Here is a 21,384-nt window from a genome sequence, read left to right as displayed (position 1 = left end):
GGGCCGCTCGTACGGGCGGGAAACGGAGCTGCCCCGGCCCGCGGCCGGGACGTGCGCCCGGGAGCCGCCCTGTTGATGAAAGATCGCAATCACGACAAACATAATTATCTACACAGTTGCAGAGAACCCGGCACTTCTTTATTGCAGCGCTGGGAAGCACGGGGGATGGCTGCTCCTAACGTGCTTCAAAGTTACATTAAAAACTCAGCATTTTATATTCTTTTTCTGCAAAGTCGTGGTCCTTAACATATTTTAACATAAGCATGCATGTTATGCCCGCTATTAGTTTTGACATTTACAATGATTGGTCGACCCTATTAACTAACTTCATTAATATTCCTATACTAACACAATCATTGGTTATCTTACTGATCAAGATCTCTGATACACAAATTAGGATGGGGAGGATGTGAGGGTCTTCACCTTGACATTCCTTAGTTTCTATGGTTTCGTCACATAAGATGACACGCCAAGAATGTGCACTTTCACTCCCGGTACCTGTCTCCCTGCCTCCCTGTTCCGTGTTCTGGACAGTTTTAGCTTTGGCCTCCGTAAGGCCTGCAGCCGTTGTTCCTTAGCATAAGTGAGGGCTTGTGTATTTCTTACTATAATGTAAACTGATCGAATTAATACAAAACTTTAGTTATTCATTAAAGCAATTAAGCTGTTCATTAAAAGCAATTAGTTATCAATGAAAAGTAATGATCTATTCAAAATCCAAACCTGATTATAACAGCCCGGCTCGGAGGGCAGCCCGGGTGCGCGGCCCCGGGCCCGGCCCCGGGCCCGGCCGCCTCCCGCCAGCCTGCAGGGGAGCCCCGTCAGCGGCGGCCGCGGCGCCCAGCGCTCCGTGCCGAGCCCTACGGCCTCCTGCCGGGCTCCCCGCGGGGCCTGGCGGCTGGCCGCGACCCCCTAACCGGGGTGGCTCGTTGCTTTTTTGTTTAAAGTTCAAATACATCCTCATTGCTCAGGAACTGGTAATAAACGCTCCAGCCTGATGGCTTAGCTTGATAAGCCCGACAGCTTTATTTAATTGCAATATTAATGTCATTTCCAATACCCTCGTGTAAAATAAACCCTTCTAGGTTAGGTAGCAATAAAGCCACAAGGTTTATCCAGAGTTAGTTGACTAAGTTCTATTACAAGATTTCATACATTATCGTGTAATACTGACTTTGTGAAACACAAATTGAAACTTAAACCTGCTGTACGATATGGCTGTACTCTAATGATAAGAAAATACTACTTTTTTTACTGATTAATTATGATTTGAGCACAATGGCACAAACAGAACTGTCAGTCTGCAATTTTCGCCAGCACCTCGTACCTGCCCAGGATTGAAGCGAACAAGATGCCAACTGGCAGTTCTCCGAAGATTTCACCAGCATTTAACTTTTCTTGTTGCTGCTTATGCAGACAACCAGAGATAATGGTCACATGAGAGAAACATAAAGTTTCAAGCAGCGCCCTAGTCGTGTCACACTGACCCAGAGATCTAACGGTAACCGTGTTAGTGCTGACCATTGAAAAAGAAAATAATTTTTGGTTTGGGTCAGGCCTGGCTGAGAAACCACCCCCACCCCCCCTATTTCTGCTCTGGTTGTAGCAAGTTTTTTGTCATTTCTCAGTGTATTCACTGTGGACTCTTTCCTCAGTGAGAGGAAAATGAAATGCCAGGAAAAAAGGAACCCAGAAACATTTGCACTATAAAAATGTAGCTGGACTTTTATGGACTTTCTGAGAAAGGGAACCATTTTCTGCTGGTTTACTCTGCTGCTCTCTTGTTTTTACAATTTTTTTTAAATTTTTTTAATTTTGCTTATCTGAGGCCTAGCATTACTTTTGCTGGAACTCCTGAATTCCATTTGGAGGAAGATCTGATTTCTAGTATAAAAGGGAAGGGGAACGAACACTTACATATCTATTTCTTTTTACAAAACAGAAGGAAAATGAACCCACTGCAGGCTTTGCTGAATGACAGTTTTATCAGAACTAAGCATGTGGAAAACGCAGCTGTCATTGACATAAAGGGAAGAAAAGTCTGTGCATCAGCCTTTGGCTTTAATGTAAGCGATCAAAGCGTGTCCTGAGAAGTGGCAGCAGAGGTAGAACCTCCGGGAATCCAGAGCACAAAGCAGGGATAATGGCAGGGAGCGCTGCGCTCTACTAGATACGCTCGTTCCTTTCAACCTCGGAGCCCCAGTTACCTGGGTACAGCCCCGCTGCTGTGTTGAGAGGCTGACTTGTGAAGATGACGACTGATTTCACATCTTTGGAAGAAAGATGCCCTTTAACTGGATTTTTGAAGTCCTCTTTACCCGCTTTGCACTCAGTGATTGCACAGTAAAGCAGATGTGTGTGGGTCCGTTCTCTGGCACTGCGACCTGCGGCTGTGGAACGACCCGTGCCCATACTGTAACCCCACACCAGTGTGGCTGTACCAGGTTCCCTGTGGGGAGCAGCCCTGGGTCATTCTAATTTTGCAAACTGTGCCTGGGAATTGTTTGGGAAAGTGCTTGCTGGCACAGGCCAAAACTGTACCCGGGTTGCTCTGACAGGAGCCAGAACTGCTCCCTGGCACCTTAAATTTGCTGGGATAGATGCAGCTTAGCTGTGATACCAGCTCTCAAACACTTCCAGGCAGTTTTTCCAGGGTTGCTCCCCTTGGGATGCTCAGCAGAATGTGTCCAGAAGATGAAGCTCTCATTAAGATAGCCCCATCCCTGGGGGCAGATTCTCAGCAGTCACCAGTCCACTAGCTAATAGTGACATCACCTTTAATATGTCTTTAATATAAACCACAGCTTTGAGAGATGCCAGCCTGCTGGCTCTTCAGCAAGGCAGATTGCATGCTGAGGTCCAGAGCAAAGGCCTCAGCCAGTATAAATTGTCACCAGCTCCACTGACTTGAAAGAATTTCAGGCCAGAAGGGATCATTGGATCATCTCATCCAACCAGCTGAATATAAATCTGCCAAACCAGTGACCCCGTCACACATACACTGAGCCCAAGAGCTCATTGACGTGAATAGATTTGTGACCCCGTGTAGAATGCTCCACTGAGGTGTGATGATCCGGGCTGGACCTGCTAAAAGTTACAATTCCCCACTGAAGACTAAAATTATTTGAAACTGGCACCCTTGGGTAAGCTCAGCGCAAGCCCGGGGAAGGCTGTGCCCACCCTATGCTGTCTTTAACAGAAAGGTCCTGTCACCACGGGGCGCATTGCCTACCTAGAGGAGTGTTGCTGAGTAATGGAACTACACAGATAGTAATCACAGAGTAAGCAGATTGTTTCAAATGAGACTTTGAAAATACAGTGGACTGTACAGAAACCAGGTCTAGTTTCAAAGCCAGGCAGACTTGGGTTTAGTCACATCATAATTTTACGTGAACTGTAAATGACAGCGGAGGGCTGGAAAGCAGTTCAGCATTGCAAAAACGTACATTTTTGGTCCATAACACTGTGTTGTGTTAACCTAGGTGCCACCACAGAATGCTTTAAACCATATCTACGCTTTCTACAAGAACTTACTGCAAGTCAGAAGGCGAGGACTCTGCTTCAAGGAGAATTACTATAAATGTGTCCGCACAGATGAGCATTCCCTCTGCCTTCGAAATGTACGTTGGCAAGAGCTGTGGCCGTCCTGAGAAATCTGGAGGCTTCCTTCTCTCGCTGCCTGGTTACATGAATACTGTAACACAAGTAGAAAGCCTCCACATGCTTTTCTTTTCTTTTTCTTTCTTTCCTTCCTGCCTGCTGCCTGCCTGCCTGCCTGCCTGCCTGCCTGCCTTCTTTCCTTTTCTCTCCATATCACCTTCGCAGCAAGTGTGGAATGAAATCGGTGCAGAATGCCAAAAAGTGTCAGCTGTATAATGCAAATTTTACGGGTAACACCATTTATTGCCCTAACAGCAGCTGCACTGCCTATCGCATTCTCCTTTCAATCAGTTCCTCTCCCTAAGCTGAGAAAAAAACATCACTTCATTTTTTGGCTGGGTTGATTCCTTGCCTATTAATTAATTGATCAGGTAATAGGAGGGCCTGGCAAGCCTAGGGCCAGACTAAGGTAACTGGGTGCGGGGAGAGAAGAGACATGGCTGAGCAGAACCGTGTTTGACAGCTTCCTTCCTCTGTGGGCCTCCAGCCTCAGAAAGTCACCTCTAAAATTCAGAGACAGAAACTGAGGACACAGCTGCATGCAGCCATGCTCGGGACGGCAGAATTTTGTTACTGCTGCCGAGTCACAGAATCTGAAATAAATACATCCAACTGGTTGTCACTGGGGTCTTCTTAATTCTTCCCCTCCCCAGTAAATCCATCCTGAAATGCGCTAAGCAACTTACAGAACAGGATGAGCAGCTCTTAAATTTGGATACTGTTTCAGAAAACTGCAGTACTTTGCAATGTCTTTTTCGATTCCATGTTATAAAGGAGTGAGGCAGAGTTTGGGAGGCAGATTTCATAAAACACTGGGCATGCTTTCATGTAAATACTAGTTATTTTATTTGCATTTATCAATGCTTTTGCATATGACATTGAGCACTAGGATAACACTTCTTCAGAAAGCTGTGCAATAATACATTAATCAATAGAAGCGAGAATAGGCAATATTATAAAGCATTTAACTGGCATGCTTTAATAGTCCGCAGTCTTCAAAATATGCACTGTCACTGTTTGTCTGTGCCCTGGCTTAGACTTTGAAACAGCATTTGCCTTTTTTCCCCCCAGAAAACAGGTATATCGGCAAAGAAAATGCCTGTAATTGGCCCAAACTGTAAGGCAATATGTATTTTTTAGAACCTTGTAACTTTACACCAATTTTCCATCTTATCTAGCCAGATGGAGGCCTGATAGTTGTGAAAACAAAGACTTTCACCGTGGATGCTACTTACAGAGCCGACATGTATCTCAGTGTGCATGGAAGCTGTGGAGAAACTAGGTAAGAGAGGTGCCTGTATCTGTGTGCCTGCTCCACCCTTGCAAACAGCTTCAAAAATTAATTTGATGGACTACAAAATCCTGAAAATCTGGGAAACTGAATACATGGGTTATTGCTCCACAGCTGCTGACATCTCATCCCGCCGTGCTAGGCACACGTGCTCCAGCGCCTCTGTGGGTATGAGCAGGTTGCAAAAATCTCTTTTTCCTTGGCTGTTCTGGCACACATTTTCTGTCAGTTACCCTTCAACAAAATGGGACCTGAGACCCACATTTCCTTGACCTCATACGCCTAACGCCGAGGTTTTTCACACATTTTTGCAGGGCATCAGCTCTGATACTCTGCTTCACAGTCCACTTCTTGAATGACACATGAGCTCTCTGAGGGTTTCAGACTTCTTCTAGAAAGCCTAGTCTCTAGCAGAAAGCTGGAGTCTCTTTTCTGACACGTGAATCTGGAGATGGCACGAAGCTAGTTTCCTTGTCTCCTGGTAACAAAGCACGTCTTCTCTAACAAAAGTGCCCATTTCCTTCCCTCTCCTGCCTGTTTCCTTTGTGTGAGCCCTGTTAAGTTCCTTTCTCTTGGGCTCAGTGGTTTGAAGACTTAGTGCTAACATCTCTTTGTTCCCCAATTGGGAATGTTGCAAAACCCAGCCCTTTGCAGACCAGCTGCAGGATCCCGATTGCATCTCAAATGTAGCTTTGCCTTTGTGTCAGGTGCTGGCAAGGATTAACCACTCATTGTCCTTGGTCTGGGAGATAAATAACAGGGTCACACGTCTTTTTGATGTAATGTATGGCTGACTCCATAGCAAGGATCTAATCATTCTGTGGCATCATCCAAATAGATAAAATGCAGAAGCGCTGATTCCCAGAATAGCCTTGGTTTTCACCATAGGGGTAATTCTAAGGAATTTCAAGGGTATTTCTAAGGAGTATTTCGTAGAGCAGTAAGATTCAACTAAATTTATGGAAATGCCCATCTCCTTTGACTGAAAAGGAGTGAAACTCTAGGCCCACTGTGCTCCCAGGTTTTGTTCCTCATTGAGCTCCATAAAAGTAAGTGGAATGAATTTGTGGTTTAGGGCACAAGCTGTTTCATCTGGAATGAGCTATAAGACTCTCAAGTAACAAATTTTTCATCTGACCTTTTTCAAAAGACTTTTACAATTCAAAAAGCTACGATCAAGAACAGAAGTTTCTGAGGCTATAATACAGGTTTTAAAACAAACTTGCCTGCTGGACCCTCACAAGCCTGGTTCTTGGCTGGTGGGGCTGTGCTTGGTGCCAGGCTGGCAGAAACTGGCCTCCGCTGCAGCCTCTCCGCTTCTTCACACTTCACAGCCCCCCGCTGCGTGTGACCAAAACGCACCTGACTGCAGAGAGGCCAAGGGAAGAGGGGAGTGGATTGCCTGCATTTTTCGGATCTTTCCTGTGGTCATTTCGGCCTCAGCTATCAGAGCAACCTCCGGCTGCTTTATGTTATGTTCTGCTTTCTAGTGTTCTTGGCCACTTGTCAGTGTCTCAAACCAGGTTGAGCACAAAGCCATTGTACCAGCACCGCACTGCCTAGAGAGCCTCGATTTTCTTGTGCTCCTGACATGGTTCTGCCTCATCCCTGTCATATTTAGCAGCTGCGATGGCTCTGTTAGAGATTAGGTATTGTAGGTATTTGTTTGGCCGGCACATTAACTTCAAATGATGTGAATTTGGGGGGACATTTATGTGCTGGGCTATGAGCTGAGGAACAGACACGATTTCCCATCCTGGTAACATTAACAGGAGTTTTTAATTACTGGGTCATAACCAATATGAAATACTACCAAACCAGGATGGTCCTTCCAGGTATGGAGTGTTTCAAGGGACTGTTTCCATCTAGGGCAGCATTAATGAGACTTACTAAATCTAAGAATAGGGCCTTATATTTTAAGCTAACTTCAGGCTAGCTCTATCCTTTTTCTGCAGTGCTACAAACGAAGCTCAAGCAAATCCAAAAGGTGCCATTGTGTTATTTAGCCCCAAGTCTGTCCAGCTGGCTCAGTAATAAATTCAGGAGCCATATCACAGTTGACACTTCTTTGCTGCCCCAGGAGGAAGGCAGAAAGTGCAACATTGGGAGATTGCAAAAAATGCCAACACTTGCAAAATCCTGTAACAATTTGCACACAAGTTATTTGGTCTTGCAAATAGTCACATTGTCCATAATTGGCCACTGTTCCTGAGTGAAGTCTAAGGTCTAAGCGTTTCCAGGGCCAGATTTGCAGCAGGTTTGACAATGTGTATTTTCTGGGGTTTATTCTTACTGTTCTGGATGTTTTCTTTGCAAAAAGAAAACAAAGTTGCTTTTCTTCACATGTTACAAGAGATTTCTGAAAATGATTTAAAGTGCTCAGTGTTTATGCTTTAACCCAGACAATACGTCGTGAATATAGGTATTAGTATGTGGTGGGTTGACCCTGGCTGGATGGTTCTATCACTCCCCCTCCTTCAGCTGGACAGGGGAGAGAAAACATAACAACAGGCTTGTGGGTTGGGATAAGGACAGGGAGATCACTCAGCATTTACCCTCACAGGCAAAACAGACTCGACTTGGGGAAAAAATGTAATTTATTACCAATCAACTCAGAGAGGAGTAAAGAGAACTAAAACCAAATCTTAACACCTTCCTCGCACCCCTCCCTTCTTTCCTGGGCTTAACTTTATTCCCAATTTCTCTCCCTCCTCGCCCCAAGACATGCAGGGGACAGGGAATGGGGGTTGGGGTCAGCTCATCACCCTGTTGTTCCTGCCGCTCCTTCCTCCTCAGGGAGAGGACTCCTCACACGTTTCCCCTGCTCTAATGTGGGGTCCCTCTCACAGCAGACAGTCCTCCATGACTTCTCCAGCATGAGTCCTGCCACGGGCTACAGTTCTTCATGAACTGCTCCAGCGTGGGTCTGCTCCATGGGGTGCAGTCCTTCAGGAACCGACTGCTCCAACATGAGCCTCCCTCGCGGGGTCTCTGGCAGCAAACCTGCTCCAGCGTGGGCTTCTCTCTCTCCACGGGCCACAGGTCCTGCCAGGAGCCTGCTCCGGTGCAGGCTTCCCACGGGGTCACAGCTTCCTTCAGGCATCCACCTACTCCGGCGTGGGGGCCCTCCACGGGGTGTAGGCAGTCATCTGCTCCACCGCCCATGCGCTGCAGGGGGACAGCCTGCCTCACCGTGGTCTTCACCACAGGCCGCAGGGGAATCGCTGCTCCGGTGCCTGGAGCATCTCCTCCCCCTCCTTCTTCACTGACCTGGCTGTCTGCAGGATGTTTCTCTCACATATTCTCACTCCTCTCACTCGCTGCAATTCCTGCTGCACAATAACTTTTCTCTCTCTTAAACACGTTATCCCAGAGGCGCTACCACCACCACTGATGGACTCGGCCTTGGCCAGTGGCGGGTCCGTCTTGGAGCCATCTGTCATTGACTGTATCGGACACAGGGGAAACTTCTAGCAACTTCTCACAGAAGCCACCCCTATAACCCCCCCGCTACCCAAACCTTGTCATGCAAACCCAGTACATAGTATTTTTGATTTCAGCTAGAAATCCAGCTGACTTCTTTTGAGCACAGTATAGTCTGAGGTGTATTTGAACTTGAAAACAAGCATCTCTCTTACAGCTCTTCTGTATACGATTTTAATAATTGTTAATTATTTTTTAAATTTATTTATTTCCTTGTGTTATTATAGCGGACTATTTTACAGAGAAAGATAGCTGAATCAGCAGAAAACTTGAACTTTGTCAACCTCACAAGGAAATAAAGTATAGAAGTTTGAAGCATTATCCAGTTTAAGCAAGAAACTACTGCTTTACAACATTCCAACGGCTGAGTTTCCCTCTGTTTTGTCAAGAACTCTTGAGGGCTCGCTGCTCACAAAAGGACTACACTGTGCATCTATCATCTAAGTTTCTTAACTGAATCGAAAGTACTGTCTTTGAGATTTGGCTTAAGATGCTCTGCTTAATCTTTCTAATGTTGTCTCTTAGCCTGTTTCCAGATAAGAAAATGAGTAGTCTCCCCAAGCAAAGAAACTTCTCTCACAGCATTAAAGCTATGCGTAGCACCACAGACCCAAGGGATGAAGGAAATGGTTACATGAACAGATTTTCAGGTTGTCCTGTACACCTTTCGATATTACAAATAAAACACACGTTAACATGTCAATTTGCATTGTAACTGACCGCCATAGGAAGTTATTTTAAATTGTGGCAGATTGCAAAGTTCTGTGAGGACTGGGGAGGGGGACATCACCACCAAGCTTGAATCAGACTGTACTGTAAGACATCAAAGAATCCACATTTGAGTGAATCCATTTCTGTAAAGGGGACAGCTGAGGCTCTGCCGACATCACCAGGTGGAAAGCAATCTCAAGAAGACCAGACTCCATGATCTTTTCATCTGCAGAAATAAATAAATTATTAACCCTTTGAGTCACATGAGAACAAAAGATTTTTTAGCTCTATTTGATTCTAAATTAGTTCAGTTTCATAGAAGAGTTTAAAAGCCTGAATCCAAAAAATCTCAAACACCATAGGAAAAATATCCACAGAAGATATTGCACAGGCATTTTTAAATACTTTGAAGGACCAATTTTATTCCCTGACAACTCTCAAATACTCAAGAGCTGGCAACTAGGACATGGAGAAAGGCATGACCTGATCCTTCTCCCTCTGGGGAAAACAGCGAAGCTCAATGAAAAGGTGCGACCAGGCAGCCAAAACACCAGGTAGAAATGCAGCAGGCTGCCGGACCTGAACCAGTACACTTCAAACACCGCTGTCTTACGGGAGCGGGAGCACCGTGAAGCCTCCTCGGGTGGATCTACAGCCTAAGGGCTGTCGCAGCTCATGTGCCCTTCATGCAACTTCAGTAAATGTGGTCCGCCCTGCTCAGAGTTCAGAAACCCCAAGCAGCAGCTGAGCGCTCTGCCCCAAACCACACCACTGCGCACCCATCCAGCGGATCCGCACAGCAGAAGCATTCGACCAAACCTTCCTGGGCGCCGGGGGGGAGCAGCAGATCTCTGCCTCAGTGCCAAAGGGGAAAGGAGATTTCTGCCTCAATCTGTGGGCTCAGCTAGGTCTGTGGGGGGAAATGATGGGGAGCTGTGCTAATATTTCTGACTCTGCTCATGTCTGTGCCCCCAAAGTAAAACGCAACCTCACCCTGTTCCACCCCTTGACTTCCTGGGGAATGGCCGATGGCAAGGGCAGAGGTGGGAGAGGAGGAACTGGGACCAGACTCTGTTCCCGAGGACGGGCTGGGTTCGTTCCCAGTGCGGAGAACACCCTCCCTTCTTTACAGGAAAAAGGTGAGTCACAAATCGTGCTCGGGAAACACGTAACTTCTTTAAATTGCTGGTTTGGGCCACTGCTGGCAGATCTGTCAGCATGAAGTTGTTGCACTTGGTTGGAAACTTGTTTTTCAATTCCTGCAGTTTTCCATGCCTTTGAAAGCAATGTAGCTGTTTGATCCTCACTGTATCTATTTTTTTATATATATATTTTTGTGGGTCTGCTTCTAGCAACAAAGACAAGCATTTATAAAAATTCAGGTTAGTGAACTGTGTTGGAAGAGGGACAAAAGCTTCTTTTGCATCTTATATTTAATAGGCTAAATTTGGACACAGTTAAGAGAGCAGAAGCATCTTTTACAGGATGGTACCTGGTGGGCTTCCCATTAAAATTTTGTGCTAATACAAACAAATTTTGTGGGACTGGATTAAATGGTTCAGCTGAAAACAACTAACAGCCAGCCAGCCTCTGAATGAAATGACTTTAAGTTACATTGTACTCGAGTAATTCACCGTAAAATAGCCATAGAGCACCACCCTGTGGGGATTTACGTTCCCGGGGCTTCAGTGTGTTCATCGTTCCACATTTGCAGTCTTACCACAAAAAATAAAGTTTGTTCTTAGCTTTTCCTGTGCAGAAATCATAACATAAAGGGAAGACTGCTCCAGATTTGATTTTGCCAGGTAGGAGGAGGCTTGACAATTCAAGCCCATCTCAACAACTGCTGGTGCCGAAACTGAGGAACCCAGGAACTGTGTCTGAGTTACTTGAAAGACTCCTGCAGCAGTGGGACCGTGTACCAGAGTGCATCAGGCACACGGGAAGCACTGCTGAGGCACAGGAAATAAATAGGAATTTAAAAAACCCTTTGTTATCTTTCATTTGTGCTAATTCACTGTCGTGCCTTTGTGTATCTTCAAGTTGCCATCGACGGGCTGAATCGTAAGGCAGCACTTGCATGATTTTAGGTGTGTCAAAGAACGGCTCTTTCTGCTGAGAGTTTTAAAATCCCATTTGTGTCTGTTGTTCTAAGGGCCTGTGTCCTTTAGTCAGTTGAGCACTGGAGCCCTAATCGTGCAGGAAGTCGAGAGCAAAGGGTGTGATTTTCATTTGGGTGTTACATTGAACAGTTAAGGTGAGTGGGTCGTCAGTGCTGCTGGATCCACGCACGGTTCTGTGCAGGGTTAAAGCCTATGACTTGATGCAAGGTGATCTTCACGGACCTTCAAGTGGCTTTTGCAACGGTATGTTGTGTCCCAATGTTAATGTATTTCATTGCGTTATAACTCCTCAGCTTTCTCTGGCAGCCCTCCCCTCTCCTGCCTTCAAACTGTGTCCCAGTTTGCATTGTCCATCTGCAGAGTGGAGTCTGTGGAGCTGTGGTTGCCGATTACTGAGGTCTTCCAGCTGCACATAAGTGTGCCTGCATTCATGCTGGGTTTTCTGTTGGTTTTTTTTTTTTTCAGAGAAAATGTTGGCAGCCTACTTTGATTGCCCAGGAGGCCCAGAAAACCTCTATGTGAAAAAAGTGATGAAACCACATCCAGGAGAAGGAGAGGTTCTTGTGAAGGTCTCTGCCAGCGCTCTGAATAGGGCTGATTTACTCCAGGTATGTGTATGTTATGCAGATCTACGCATCTGAAAACGACACCGATTTTTCAAGCCCCTATCTGAAGTCTTCATGGATCTGAAGAGGTAAAACAGACTGGGCCTGGTGAGCATTTGGATGGAAGAGTCCATAGGGGTGAAAGAAGAGATGTCTGTTGATTCAGGAGATAAATGTTTTTATCTGGGTCACTACAATGCTGGGCTGGCATGGGAAGGCAGCTGCCGTTCAAGAAAAGATGTAAACCCAAAGCTCTGGTCTTTCTAGATGCTTAGACCATTCTCTGGGCATTTGAGACAAACATGAAACGTTCCACTGGCTCAGTTCCAGCGGGTGGAAATCACATTCAAATTGTTAAGTCTGAGCTGCTTTAATTCAAGCTGAAAGCCACGCTCTGCAACGGGAGACCGTAGTACCTCTCCAGCATGGATTGGCCTGGACAAAGGGGACTTGCAACAAATTGAATTTGCACACAGAGTTTTAAGAACAAAACGTACTTGGGAAACAAGAAGTGTTGCCAGAGGATAGAAGAGCCTCAAATTACTGGAACATTTGCACGGTGCAAAATCAGGATTAAATAAATAGGAGTTCAGGTTGGAGGCGTGTGAGTAAAATACCGCAGGTCATTACACTCACTGATGTGTGGCTTTTCCTTCCTTTCCCTCTCTTTTCTTTTGTTTTAGAGGAGAGGGAAGTACCCTCCCCCCAAAGGAGCAAGTGACATTTTAGGCTTAGAAGCAGCTGGGAGCGTGGCTGGGCTCGGACCTGGCTGCAAGGGCCGGTGGAAGATCGGCGATGCGGTGATGGCTCTGCTCTCCGGAGGCGGCCAGGCAGAATACGTGGCAGTCCCCGAAGGCTATCTGATGCCCATTCCCAGTGATATGACATTTATTCAGGCTGCAGCCATTCCCGAAGCCTGGTTAACAGCCTTTCAGCTGCTGCATTTTGTAGGTGAGAGGTGTATTTGCAAATCTGTCTCACCAAAACAGCTTCTCTTCCTTTCTGTTATGAAATCCTCTGTTTGTCACCTCCCTCTGAGTGCTGTTTGCCTTTGGAGAACCTTTTCTCTGTCACTCCGTTCACGTGGGTCTGAATGCGGTATGCCAGACCCAGGTCCTGAAATCTTAACCACATCTCCCCAGTCACAACTTACTCTGCTGATTGCACATTTACAAGGACGGATATGGAAAGATGGTCAGTTTTCCGTTCCATCTCTATTTCTCAACTTGAATGGCAATTTCACAGAATCACAGACAGGCGGGGGTTGGAAGGGACCTCTGGAGATCATCTAGTTGAACCCCCCTGCTAAAGCAGGGTCACCCAGAGCAGGTTGCACAGGATTGCATCCAGGCGGGTTTTGAGTATCTCCAGAGAAGGAGACTCCATTTCCATTAAGCCTAAGCCCTGAAATAACTTGCGGTCTCTGAACAACTAAAAACGCATCCTACTTCTAAAGATTTGACTTTGCTGCAAGCATGCCCGTATCATGAACTTTCTTACTAATTGCCTGTGGATCTACAGTGGACAACATCTTCTTGTACCCTGTTTCACAGAGACATTAATTTAGGTGAAGTCCCTTCTGAGCTGATTTAAAACAGACATAAGCTCACACTCTTCATTTTGAAAATGCGCCATCAAGGCACTAACAGTAGCACTTGCCAGGGTTTTCCTCCGCTGACAAATATCCTTCTTCTACCCTCTTCAGCAGTAGCACCTAAAAGCTAAAACTAAAGAACAGGAGTGGCAAACAAGTAACCTTCCTCACTACCCGAAATGCAGACTCGCTTCGAGCACTGCTGCTTCCTGGCAGCCTGTAGTCAATGAGGACCATGCTTCCAGGACTACTCGGTGCCTCACTTCCAGCAGCAATCAGTGGAGCCCAAACGAATGCATTTGCATTAGGGCAAAGGGTAGATGGTAAAATGAAAAGCAGAACTTAACGTTACCCAGCGCTTCTGGTCTTTCTCCATTGCTGAGTGCCTGATTTCCCAGAATTAACATTCTCCGGGTGTGTTTTCTGTTGGTGCCCGGTCCTGGAATAAAAAAGGCTGACAGGCGCTGACCTAAGCGGCTTGGTCATGGATGCCCAGAACTGGACAGGGCTGTGCTAAAGTCATTCCACTGAAGTCAGTAAAATGGAGTCCTGTGGGCGCACTGTGAGCTGTGTTAGTTCTGAGTTTGCTTCTCTTATGAAGGATAGGAAGATGTAAACAGAGCCCCCTTAAGGGCATCTCTTCCAGCTTCCTCTTCAGTATTTTCCACCCCGATCGTGCTTTAATCCAAAGCTGATGCCACAAGGGTAACCATTTCCCTTACGTCCTCCTTCAGGTAAAGTACAGCAGGGCGAGACAGTGCTGATCCACGCTGGAGCTAGCGGGGTTGGTATAGCAGCCATTCAGCTGGTGAGGCTGGCAAAAGCTATTCCCATCGTGACAGCAGGAACTCAAGAGAAACTAAAAGCAACAGCAAATGCTGGAGCAGCTGTGGGGTTCAACTACAAGAACGAAGATTTTAGTGAAAAGGTCTTGGCGTTCACCCAAGGTAAGAACCTCTGCGTGAAAGACGCCGTGACACTCGAGGAGGAGCGTGTACCTCCTCGTGTGCGCGCACACACGCCCAATTTCAGCTTCGTCGGTGAAGCAGCCAACAGTGATGACCTTGTTGGCACAACCCAACGCCCTCTTTTCCTTCATTTGTTTGCGCTGTTTTCTGCAAGGATTCTCTTTGGCTTTGTGTTCATTTCGGGCATAAATATTGTTGCCTGTGTATTGTTGCCTCCACAGGGAACCGCGGGACCAAATCCTCACACTTGTCTTTGAAGTGTTTGAATACAAGCACAAAACTTAGTTCTTCTACTGTTAGAGAAAGGTAGCTTTTCTAAGCCGTTGGGATGGTTTATGACAGAGTCTGCATCTGGGTATCTATAATGATTCTTTTCTTGTGCCCGATTCCTTACAAATCACTGTGCCGATCCCTAATTTCAGTAGAAAGATTTAAATTAGAATTTCAGGATTGATTCTCTAGCTATAAACGACAAGGTTTTAGTTTTGCCTGAAATTGTCCTGCCTTTAGTGCAGCTCCACTACATTGCTGAAATCTTGTTCTGTTTCTACTTGAGGTTCTGGAGTAGATGTTATTTTAGACTGTGTTGGTGGCTCATACTGGGAGAAGAATCTCAACTGTCTGAGTACTGATGGCCGGTGGATTATTTACGGACTGCTGAGTGGAGGTGAAGTACATGGAGATCTGCTTGCAAGGCTGCTTTCCAAGAGGGCGAGCATCCATACAAGTCTGTTACGATCCCGAGACAAGGAGGCAAGTAATGGCTGTCGATAGTGTGTACAGTTTGGTCTTAAAATCGATGATAGTTCTGAGAGGTTTCTTTTGATACCAGTGTTAAAGCAGAATCTACACATTATTACCAAAAAAGCCCCACCTTGTACTGTTACTACATGCTTTGGAAAACGTTGCAAAATTAAGTGATAATTTCTCTTTTCTATTTTTATCAAATGCCTCTCTTTTACTGCTGAATCAGAAGTGATACCTAGGACCTCTTAATGTACTTCGCAAGTATCATAATCTAACGATTTGGCCCAAGAAAAAACAAACCTCAAGCGATCAGGCAATTTGATCCCGTTGGGGCAAGGGGGGCGGGGGGAAACCTCAGTTAGATCAGTTTTCGAAGTAGAGACCAATACCATTTGGATGCCCAGAAATTACCAAGGAAACATCACTTTAAATCGGTAAAAGGCAGCAGCACAAAGCGCTGGGATACTTCTGTCCGTGCTCTAACACATAACATCCTGAAGAATTTTACCAGCTTGAGTTTAAATGGTTCTGCGCTGAGCTTATAATTGGAGAATTTAGTTCAAATGAAATCTAATTAATCTCACAAGTTTTCATCTTGTTTGTAACTTACACCTGCCAGATGTTTACATGTCCGCCTCACTGTGCAAACGTCAGAGTCTTCCTGAGAACGGTGCATATTTCGAACGCTGCGCTTAGAGATACCTCTGTGAATGAAATGGTTGGAAATAACCTTCCAAATGCTTTCGTCTTTCCTTCAGTATAAGGAACGGCTGGTGAAAGCCTTCACAGAAGATGCGCTGCCGTATTTTGCTGGAGGAACCTCCCCTCACCTCCAGCCGCTCGTTGACAGCGTTTACCCTCTGCACGAGATCGCGGACGCACACAGGGTCATGGAAGAAAACAAGAATATCGGCAAAATTGTCATCGAAATGCCAGCGTCACCTTGAGGACAGGCTTACTGCCGCGGTTGTCACGGGGGCAGAATCCGTACGGGGGCAGGCCCAGCAGGGAACCTGCCCGGTCTGCTTCCACACCCGGACTGGTGTGCTGTGGGAGGATGCCGGGGCGGGGCGGGGCGGGGTACAGCCCCACGGGCCGCGGTTAATAAACACCCTCCGGAGCAGCTGCGGCACCGCCTCCGCCCTGAACAACGCGCCGGGGGGCGCCCCCCGCCCGCCTCGGCCCCGCGCTCCTCTGCGGCGGCGCCGGGGGCGGGGCCACGGCCGCGGGCTGAGGCGAGTGGGCGGGGATAGGGGCGGGGCCACAACCGGGGGCAGAGGTGGGCGGGAGGGGCCGGGAGCGGGGCCACAACCGGGGACAGAGGCGAGTGGGCGGGGCTGTGGGCGGGGCCACAACCGGGGACAGAGGCGGGCGGGAGGGGGCCGGGAGCGGGGCCACAACCGGGGACAGAGGCGAGTGGGCGGGGCTGGGGGCGGGGCCACGGCCGAGGACACCACCCGCGGACCGGGCTGAGGCGGGCGGGGCAGCACGCAGGTCACGTGACACTACTCCCCCCCCCCCGCGGCCTGTTCGCGGAGGGGCACGGAGAGCGGCGGGTGGCGCTTCCGGCGCGGTGTATCAGCGCTTCCGGCGCGGTGCAGGCCGGGATAGCATCCGGGTCTCCCGCTGAGGCGAGCGGCCCGAGGCGGAAGACGCCCGTTCCCCCGGCGGTGTTTCTCTCCCAGGCGGCAGCCCCCTCCTTCCCACCGGCGCCATGGCGATGCAAGCGGCCAAGCGAGCCAACGTGAGTGCTCTCCTCTGCCCCCGGCCCGCCTTAGCCCTCCGGGGCGGTGCAGAGGGTCCCTCGGCCCGGGGCTGAGGGCAGGCCTTCCCGCCCGGCCTGGGCTCCTTGCTCGGCCCCGGCCAAGGGAGCCCGTCCTCCTCCAGGCAGGGGTTTTGTCTGACTGCGACACGGCAGGTTTGTAGCTGTGGAGGGTTAAAAAGGACCAGTGAAGCAGGTGGGCTCTCTCGGTGATGTTAGCCCCCGGGTTTAGCGTTTAAGGTTTGAGGTGAGCGCTCTAGTCTAACACACCGTATGTTGTTTCTGCATCAGATTCGGCTGCCTCCAGAAGTCAATCGGATCCTGTACATTAGGAATCTGCCGTACAAAATCACAGCAGAGGAAATGTATGATATTTTTGGGAAATATGGGCCTATTCGACAAATCAGAGTGTAAGTATCTTAGTTTTTATTTGAAAAGTTGAGGATTTTATGTGCTTTTAGTATTTGCTTACTGCGGTAGGCAGCAGCTGGGTTTCACAGCTGAAAAAGTTAAAGGCACTTTACAGAATCACAGAATGGCAGGGGTTGGAAGGGACCTCTGGAGATCATCTAGTCCAACCCCCCTGATAAAGCAGGTTCCCTTAGAGCAGGTCACACAGGAACATGTCCAGGTGGGTTTTGAATATCTCCAGGGAAGGAGACTCCACAGCCTCCCTGGGCAGCCTGTTCCAGCGCTCTGCCACCAGTACCCGTGTGTGTGTGTGTGTGCCAAAAGTGGATGTGATGATATTTATCTTGGTGTGAATTTGTTAGAAAATAATATTGCTGATAGGTAGGGGAAAAAGGCTAAATTTGGTGTGAACTTAGGTAAGTTGGTAAAAATATGAGAGACTGAAGTAAAGGTTAAATACAGCTTTGCCTTAACTAAGGGTAAAAGTAAGAAAGGCAGAAGTTGAATACAACCAGATTATGTATTTAGTGAGTATGAGATACCTGACTAGGGAGGAAGGTGGAGATGTTACTAGTGCTGCCGGACCTGTTGACTAGAAGCACGTACCAGAAACAACTCCCTGTGCAGGCACAGCTTGTTGCTGAGCCGTGGAGTCTGTGGATAATGGTGGTCTGACTGTAATTTTGTGTTAAAATGCATGAAAAGACCTGTCTGCAGCAAGTCTGAGGTTCTTCTCTTTACTTCCAATGTTGAAGACCCGATGCCGGTGTTCCTTGTTATCCTGAGAACTGTCTGAATGCTGTGGGTCAAACCACAGTTTCATCTGTTTGGTATTGTGTTCCGCCGAGTTTCTAGCAGAAAGAGTTGGCTGAAGCTGGAATTCAGGAAGAGCTTTGGAGAACTGTAGTAAGGCTGGCTGGAGTATTAACACAAAAGGATTTTTTTTTTCCCGTTCTGAAAAATATTTAGGAAGGGGAGGGGAAGGAAGCAAAACTTGGTGTCTAATGTTTAGAACACTGTAAGTCACATTTCAGTAGATGTACAAATGGAAAGGAAATGTAGCGTCTGCTTGATACCGGGGCGGGGAGGTGGCGGCGGCGTTTGTAGTGCTTTTATCTGGATGTTGGCAAGATAATGTGCAGCATTGCTGAGTTCTCGACTAGGTTGCTGCTGGGATTACAGCAGAGTGTGTCCTTGTCCCTTACATCACTCTCGATGCTCCGAGACTGGCATGGGCAGATGATCCACAACGTATTTAATTGTTTCAACTGTGCAAGATGTAAATACGGAAACAGTTACTGGACTGAACTCTACTGCCCCCCACAGAAGTGCTCATTCCAGAGCTGTAGTGATTAAAAATCACAGAATCACAGAATGGTTTGGGTTAAAATGGACCTCAAAGACCATCTAGTTCCAACCCCCTGCCATGGGCAGGGACACCTCCCACCAGACCAGGTTGCTCCAAGCCCCATCCAGCCTGGCCTTGAACACTGCCAGGGAGGGGGCAGCCACAGCTGCTCTGGGCAACCTGTGCCAGGGTCTCACCACCCCCAGGGTGAAGAACTTCTTCCTTGTATCCAGTCTAAAGCTGCCCTCTCCCAGGGCAGTTCAGTGGCTGGAGTAGAGTGAGTTTTGCGTGTAGAGCTGCCTTCAGGAGACAAACAGGGACGGGGCCGCGCTGCTGCTGCTGCGGTGGGACACGTGGCTGGCGAGATCCTCCTCACACAGGGGAGCGCAACAGAAGTGACATTCGTCACGAATAAGCGCAAAGGAGATCTAGTACTTCAGGTTTCAGGAAACGTGTCGGTCGAACCGCGGGACGTAAAGCATCCGGATGTACCGGGGAGCTTTCCAGCAGGGCGCAGTGCTGGTGTGGGCATCCAGCCGGGACTGGCGGCAGCCTCTGGCCAGTCGTTCGGAATGGCGGCTTCACGTGGTTTTCCACAGAAATGTCAGCATCGTCCTGAGACAAGGCGTACTGTGGAACTCCCTTCCTTTTGTGCTTTTGTGCAGTTTTTATGCTGTTCTCCCCGTCATTTTTGTGTGCTTCCCGGTGTGGGTATGCGGGATGTTGTCTGTCCTCGGGAGTTCTCTCCCTAGAAGCCATCACCTCAGGGAGAGGAGCTCTGATCGTGATGTTGCTGTAACTGTCTTTTAGCTGAGATCTTTTGCGTCTGTGAGCTCTGGGGTCTCTCCGGGCGAGTTACCGTTATGTGCCCAGATGTGTCCCCTGTCCCTCAGGCAGAGCAAATTGAATCGATGCCCCGAAGGTGGTGGCTGTGCCTCTGAGGTGGCCTTGCACCAACGGGGCTGTTTCAACTCCCTTACGTTGACCTTGTGATGTGCCAAGAGCGGTATACCATCCCGGGGAGACGTCTGATCCAGACAGCCATTAAGTGACAGTCTGGTCTTGTGATATTCAATAAAACAAGCTAATTGCTGTAATGAAAACTTAAAAGTATTTCCAGAAATATGACAACCCCTGACAGCAAGAGCTTCTGACAGGCGTTGCGGAGAGGCAAGCTGCCTTCAGAGCGTAATGCAGCACGTGCCTCTGCCACGTCTTCCTGTCATCTCCAACTCTGAACTGGTGTGAAGGCTGGTGTGGAAAGCAGGGATGTATTCTAATGTCCAAAAAAACCTAAAACCAAACCCCAGTGCTAGTTTGGTTAATCTAATCTCGGTCATTGCTAGAGACTCACAGAACTGTTTGCTGTTTATTTTGTTTAACATTAAAATGGATCTTGCTCTGCAGTGGAAACACTCCTGAAACGAGAGGAACGGCCTACGTGGTCTATGAAGACATCTTTGATGCCAAAAACGCTTGTGATCACTTGTCGGGCTTCAACGTGTGCAACAGATACCTCGTCGTTCTGTACTACAACGCGAACAGGGTACGCACGCCTCGGGGTTTCTGAGCTGCCCGTGTAGCACAAAGGGAAAGTCAGTTTGAAAAGACAGTTGCTTGGATATTACTAAGCAGTAAATGCAAACTAGCAGAGGGAACGGATTGGATAGTCAGGATTTCATCTTTACTTGGTGATTTGTGTGCAAAAAAAGTACCTTTGGACCAAGGATGTGAAAAACTTGCTTCTGGTGAGTGTACTGGGGAGGAGAGGAAGCAGGCCCCTAAAACTGCCCAGTTGCAACAGGAGGGGAGATCCTGTTTCCAGGTAAAACGCCCCTAGTACTTGATGTTCTGCCTGGTACTGACAGTGCCCGGGGGGCTGCAGCATTCCCCCAGGTCGAGGATTAAGCGACATGTTTGTGTGGGACGTTGGTGCAGTTCGCAGTGATGTTACTTGTGGTTTCAGGGAAATAACGTGTCAGAAGATGAGATTTAATTTTTTTTTTTTTCTTCTCTTTTATTTCCCTAATTGCAGGCATTCCAAAAGATGGACACAAAGAAGAAAGAGGAACAGCTTAAGCTTCTCAAGGAAAAATACGGAATTAATACAGACCCACCAAAATAAAGTGATCTTTTTGGAAAACTTCTCAAGCTCTGCCATTGCGTTCAACTATTTTCAAGCCCTGCTGTCGAGTTCTTGAACTGAACATAGGAATTCTCAATGAAGTATAACTTTTTCTTTGTTTGTTTGTTTGTTTTTTTTTTTTTAAATTTAATAAGCTGTAATTTGAATCTTTAGACCTTCACGTGAGAATTGTGAAACATCAGAAGACCTCCTTTAAGATTAAATCCCCCTAAATGGACGTGGCTTCTCCGTGTGGTCAGGGTGACCTGGTAAATGCTGCATAACCACAGTCCTGTTCCTAGCAGGGTCTTCCGGGACGGGACCGAGCAGGCCGAGCGTTTCTCACCTCCTGAAGTTCTGCCCGGTCTCCAGGGCAGGCCTCAGGCGCGGCAGCCGGTTGCTCCGAGCGCCGAAGGGCCTGTCTGAGCTGCCGACACGGAGGTACATTTCACTTGCTGCTTTCTGAAAAGGGAGTGTTGCAGCTCCTCTCCCTGCCACAGGGGTTTTCGTGCTTTTTTTAAAAAAGATAAGAGTTTGGTTTGATGCTTCCTCACAC

The 21,384-nt window shown here is 47.7% G+C and overlaps 3 protein-coding genes across 3 annotated transcripts; all 3 read left to right on the top strand.

The window, feature by feature from the left end:
• Nucleotides 1–1,949: 1,949 nt before the first annotated feature.
• Nucleotides 1,950–8,425, top strand: PFN4 (profilin family member 4). Its single transcript, XM_086460481.1, is given in 5 exon segments — nucleotides 1,950–2,066; nucleotides 3,483–3,620; nucleotides 4,839–4,909; nucleotides 4,911–4,942; nucleotides 8,325–8,425. Coding segments are annotated over 5 exon segments (459 nt in total).
• A 3,313-nt stretch (nucleotides 8,426–11,738) lies between these two features.
• TP53I3 (tumor protein p53 inducible protein 3) lies at nucleotides 11,739–16,129 on the top strand. Its single transcript, XM_009952737.2, has 5 exons — nucleotides 11,739–11,876; nucleotides 12,557–12,824; nucleotides 14,202–14,414; nucleotides 14,992–15,188; nucleotides 15,941–16,129. Exons 1-5 carry the CDS (start codon nucleotides 11,739–11,741, stop codon nucleotides 16,127–16,129), a joined length of 1,005 nt encoding a protein of 334 aa, XP_009951039.1.
• Nucleotides 16,130–16,819: 690 nt separating this feature from the next.
• On the top strand, nucleotides 16,820–21,066 carry SF3B6 (splicing factor 3b subunit 6). Its single transcript, XM_086461624.1, has 4 exons — nucleotides 16,820–16,926; nucleotides 17,236–17,354; nucleotides 20,111–20,249; nucleotides 20,739–21,066. The coding sequence occupies exons 1-4, from the start codon at nucleotides 16,897–16,899 to the stop codon at nucleotides 20,826–20,828; spliced, it is 378 nt and encodes a 125-aa protein (XP_086317750.1). The 5' UTR covers nucleotides 16,820–16,896; the 3' UTR covers nucleotides 20,829–21,066.
• The last annotated feature ends 318 nt before the right edge of the window (nucleotides 21,067–21,384 follow it).

This window comes from Leptosomus discolor, chromosome 2 (genome assembly GCF_034619465.1).
Source record: "Leptosomus discolor isolate bLepDis1 chromosome 2, bLepDis1.hap2, whole genome shotgun sequence".
Taxonomy (NCBI): domain Eukaryota; kingdom Metazoa; phylum Chordata; class Aves; order Leptosomiformes; family Leptosomidae; genus Leptosomus; species Leptosomus discolor.
This window is presented reverse-complemented; position numbering and strand designations above follow the sequence as displayed.

Coding starts and splice junctions, on each gene's coding strand:
- SF3B6 (XM_086461624.1), top strand. CDS start 16,897: ATGGCGATGCAAGCGGCCAAGCGAGCCAAC. Junction 17,355..20,110: donor CCTATTCGACAAATCAGAGT/GTAAGTATCTTA, acceptor CTTGCTCTGCAG/TGGAAACACTCCTGAAACGA. Junction 20,250..20,738: donor TGTACTACAACGCGAACAGG/GTACGCACGCCT, acceptor CCCTAATTGCAG/GCATTCCAAAAGATGGACAC.
- TP53I3 (XM_009952737.2), top strand. CDS start 11,739: ATGTTGGCAGCCTACTTTGATTGCCCAGGAGGCCCAGAAAACCTCTAT. Junction 12,825..14,201: donor TCAGCTGCTGCATTTTGTAG/GTGAGAGGTGTA, acceptor GTCCTCCTTCAG/GTAAAGTACAGCAGGGCGAG. Junction 14,415..14,991: donor GGTCTTGGCGTTCACCCAAG/GTAAGAACCTCT, acceptor TTTCTACTTGAG/GTTCTGGAGTAGATGTTATT.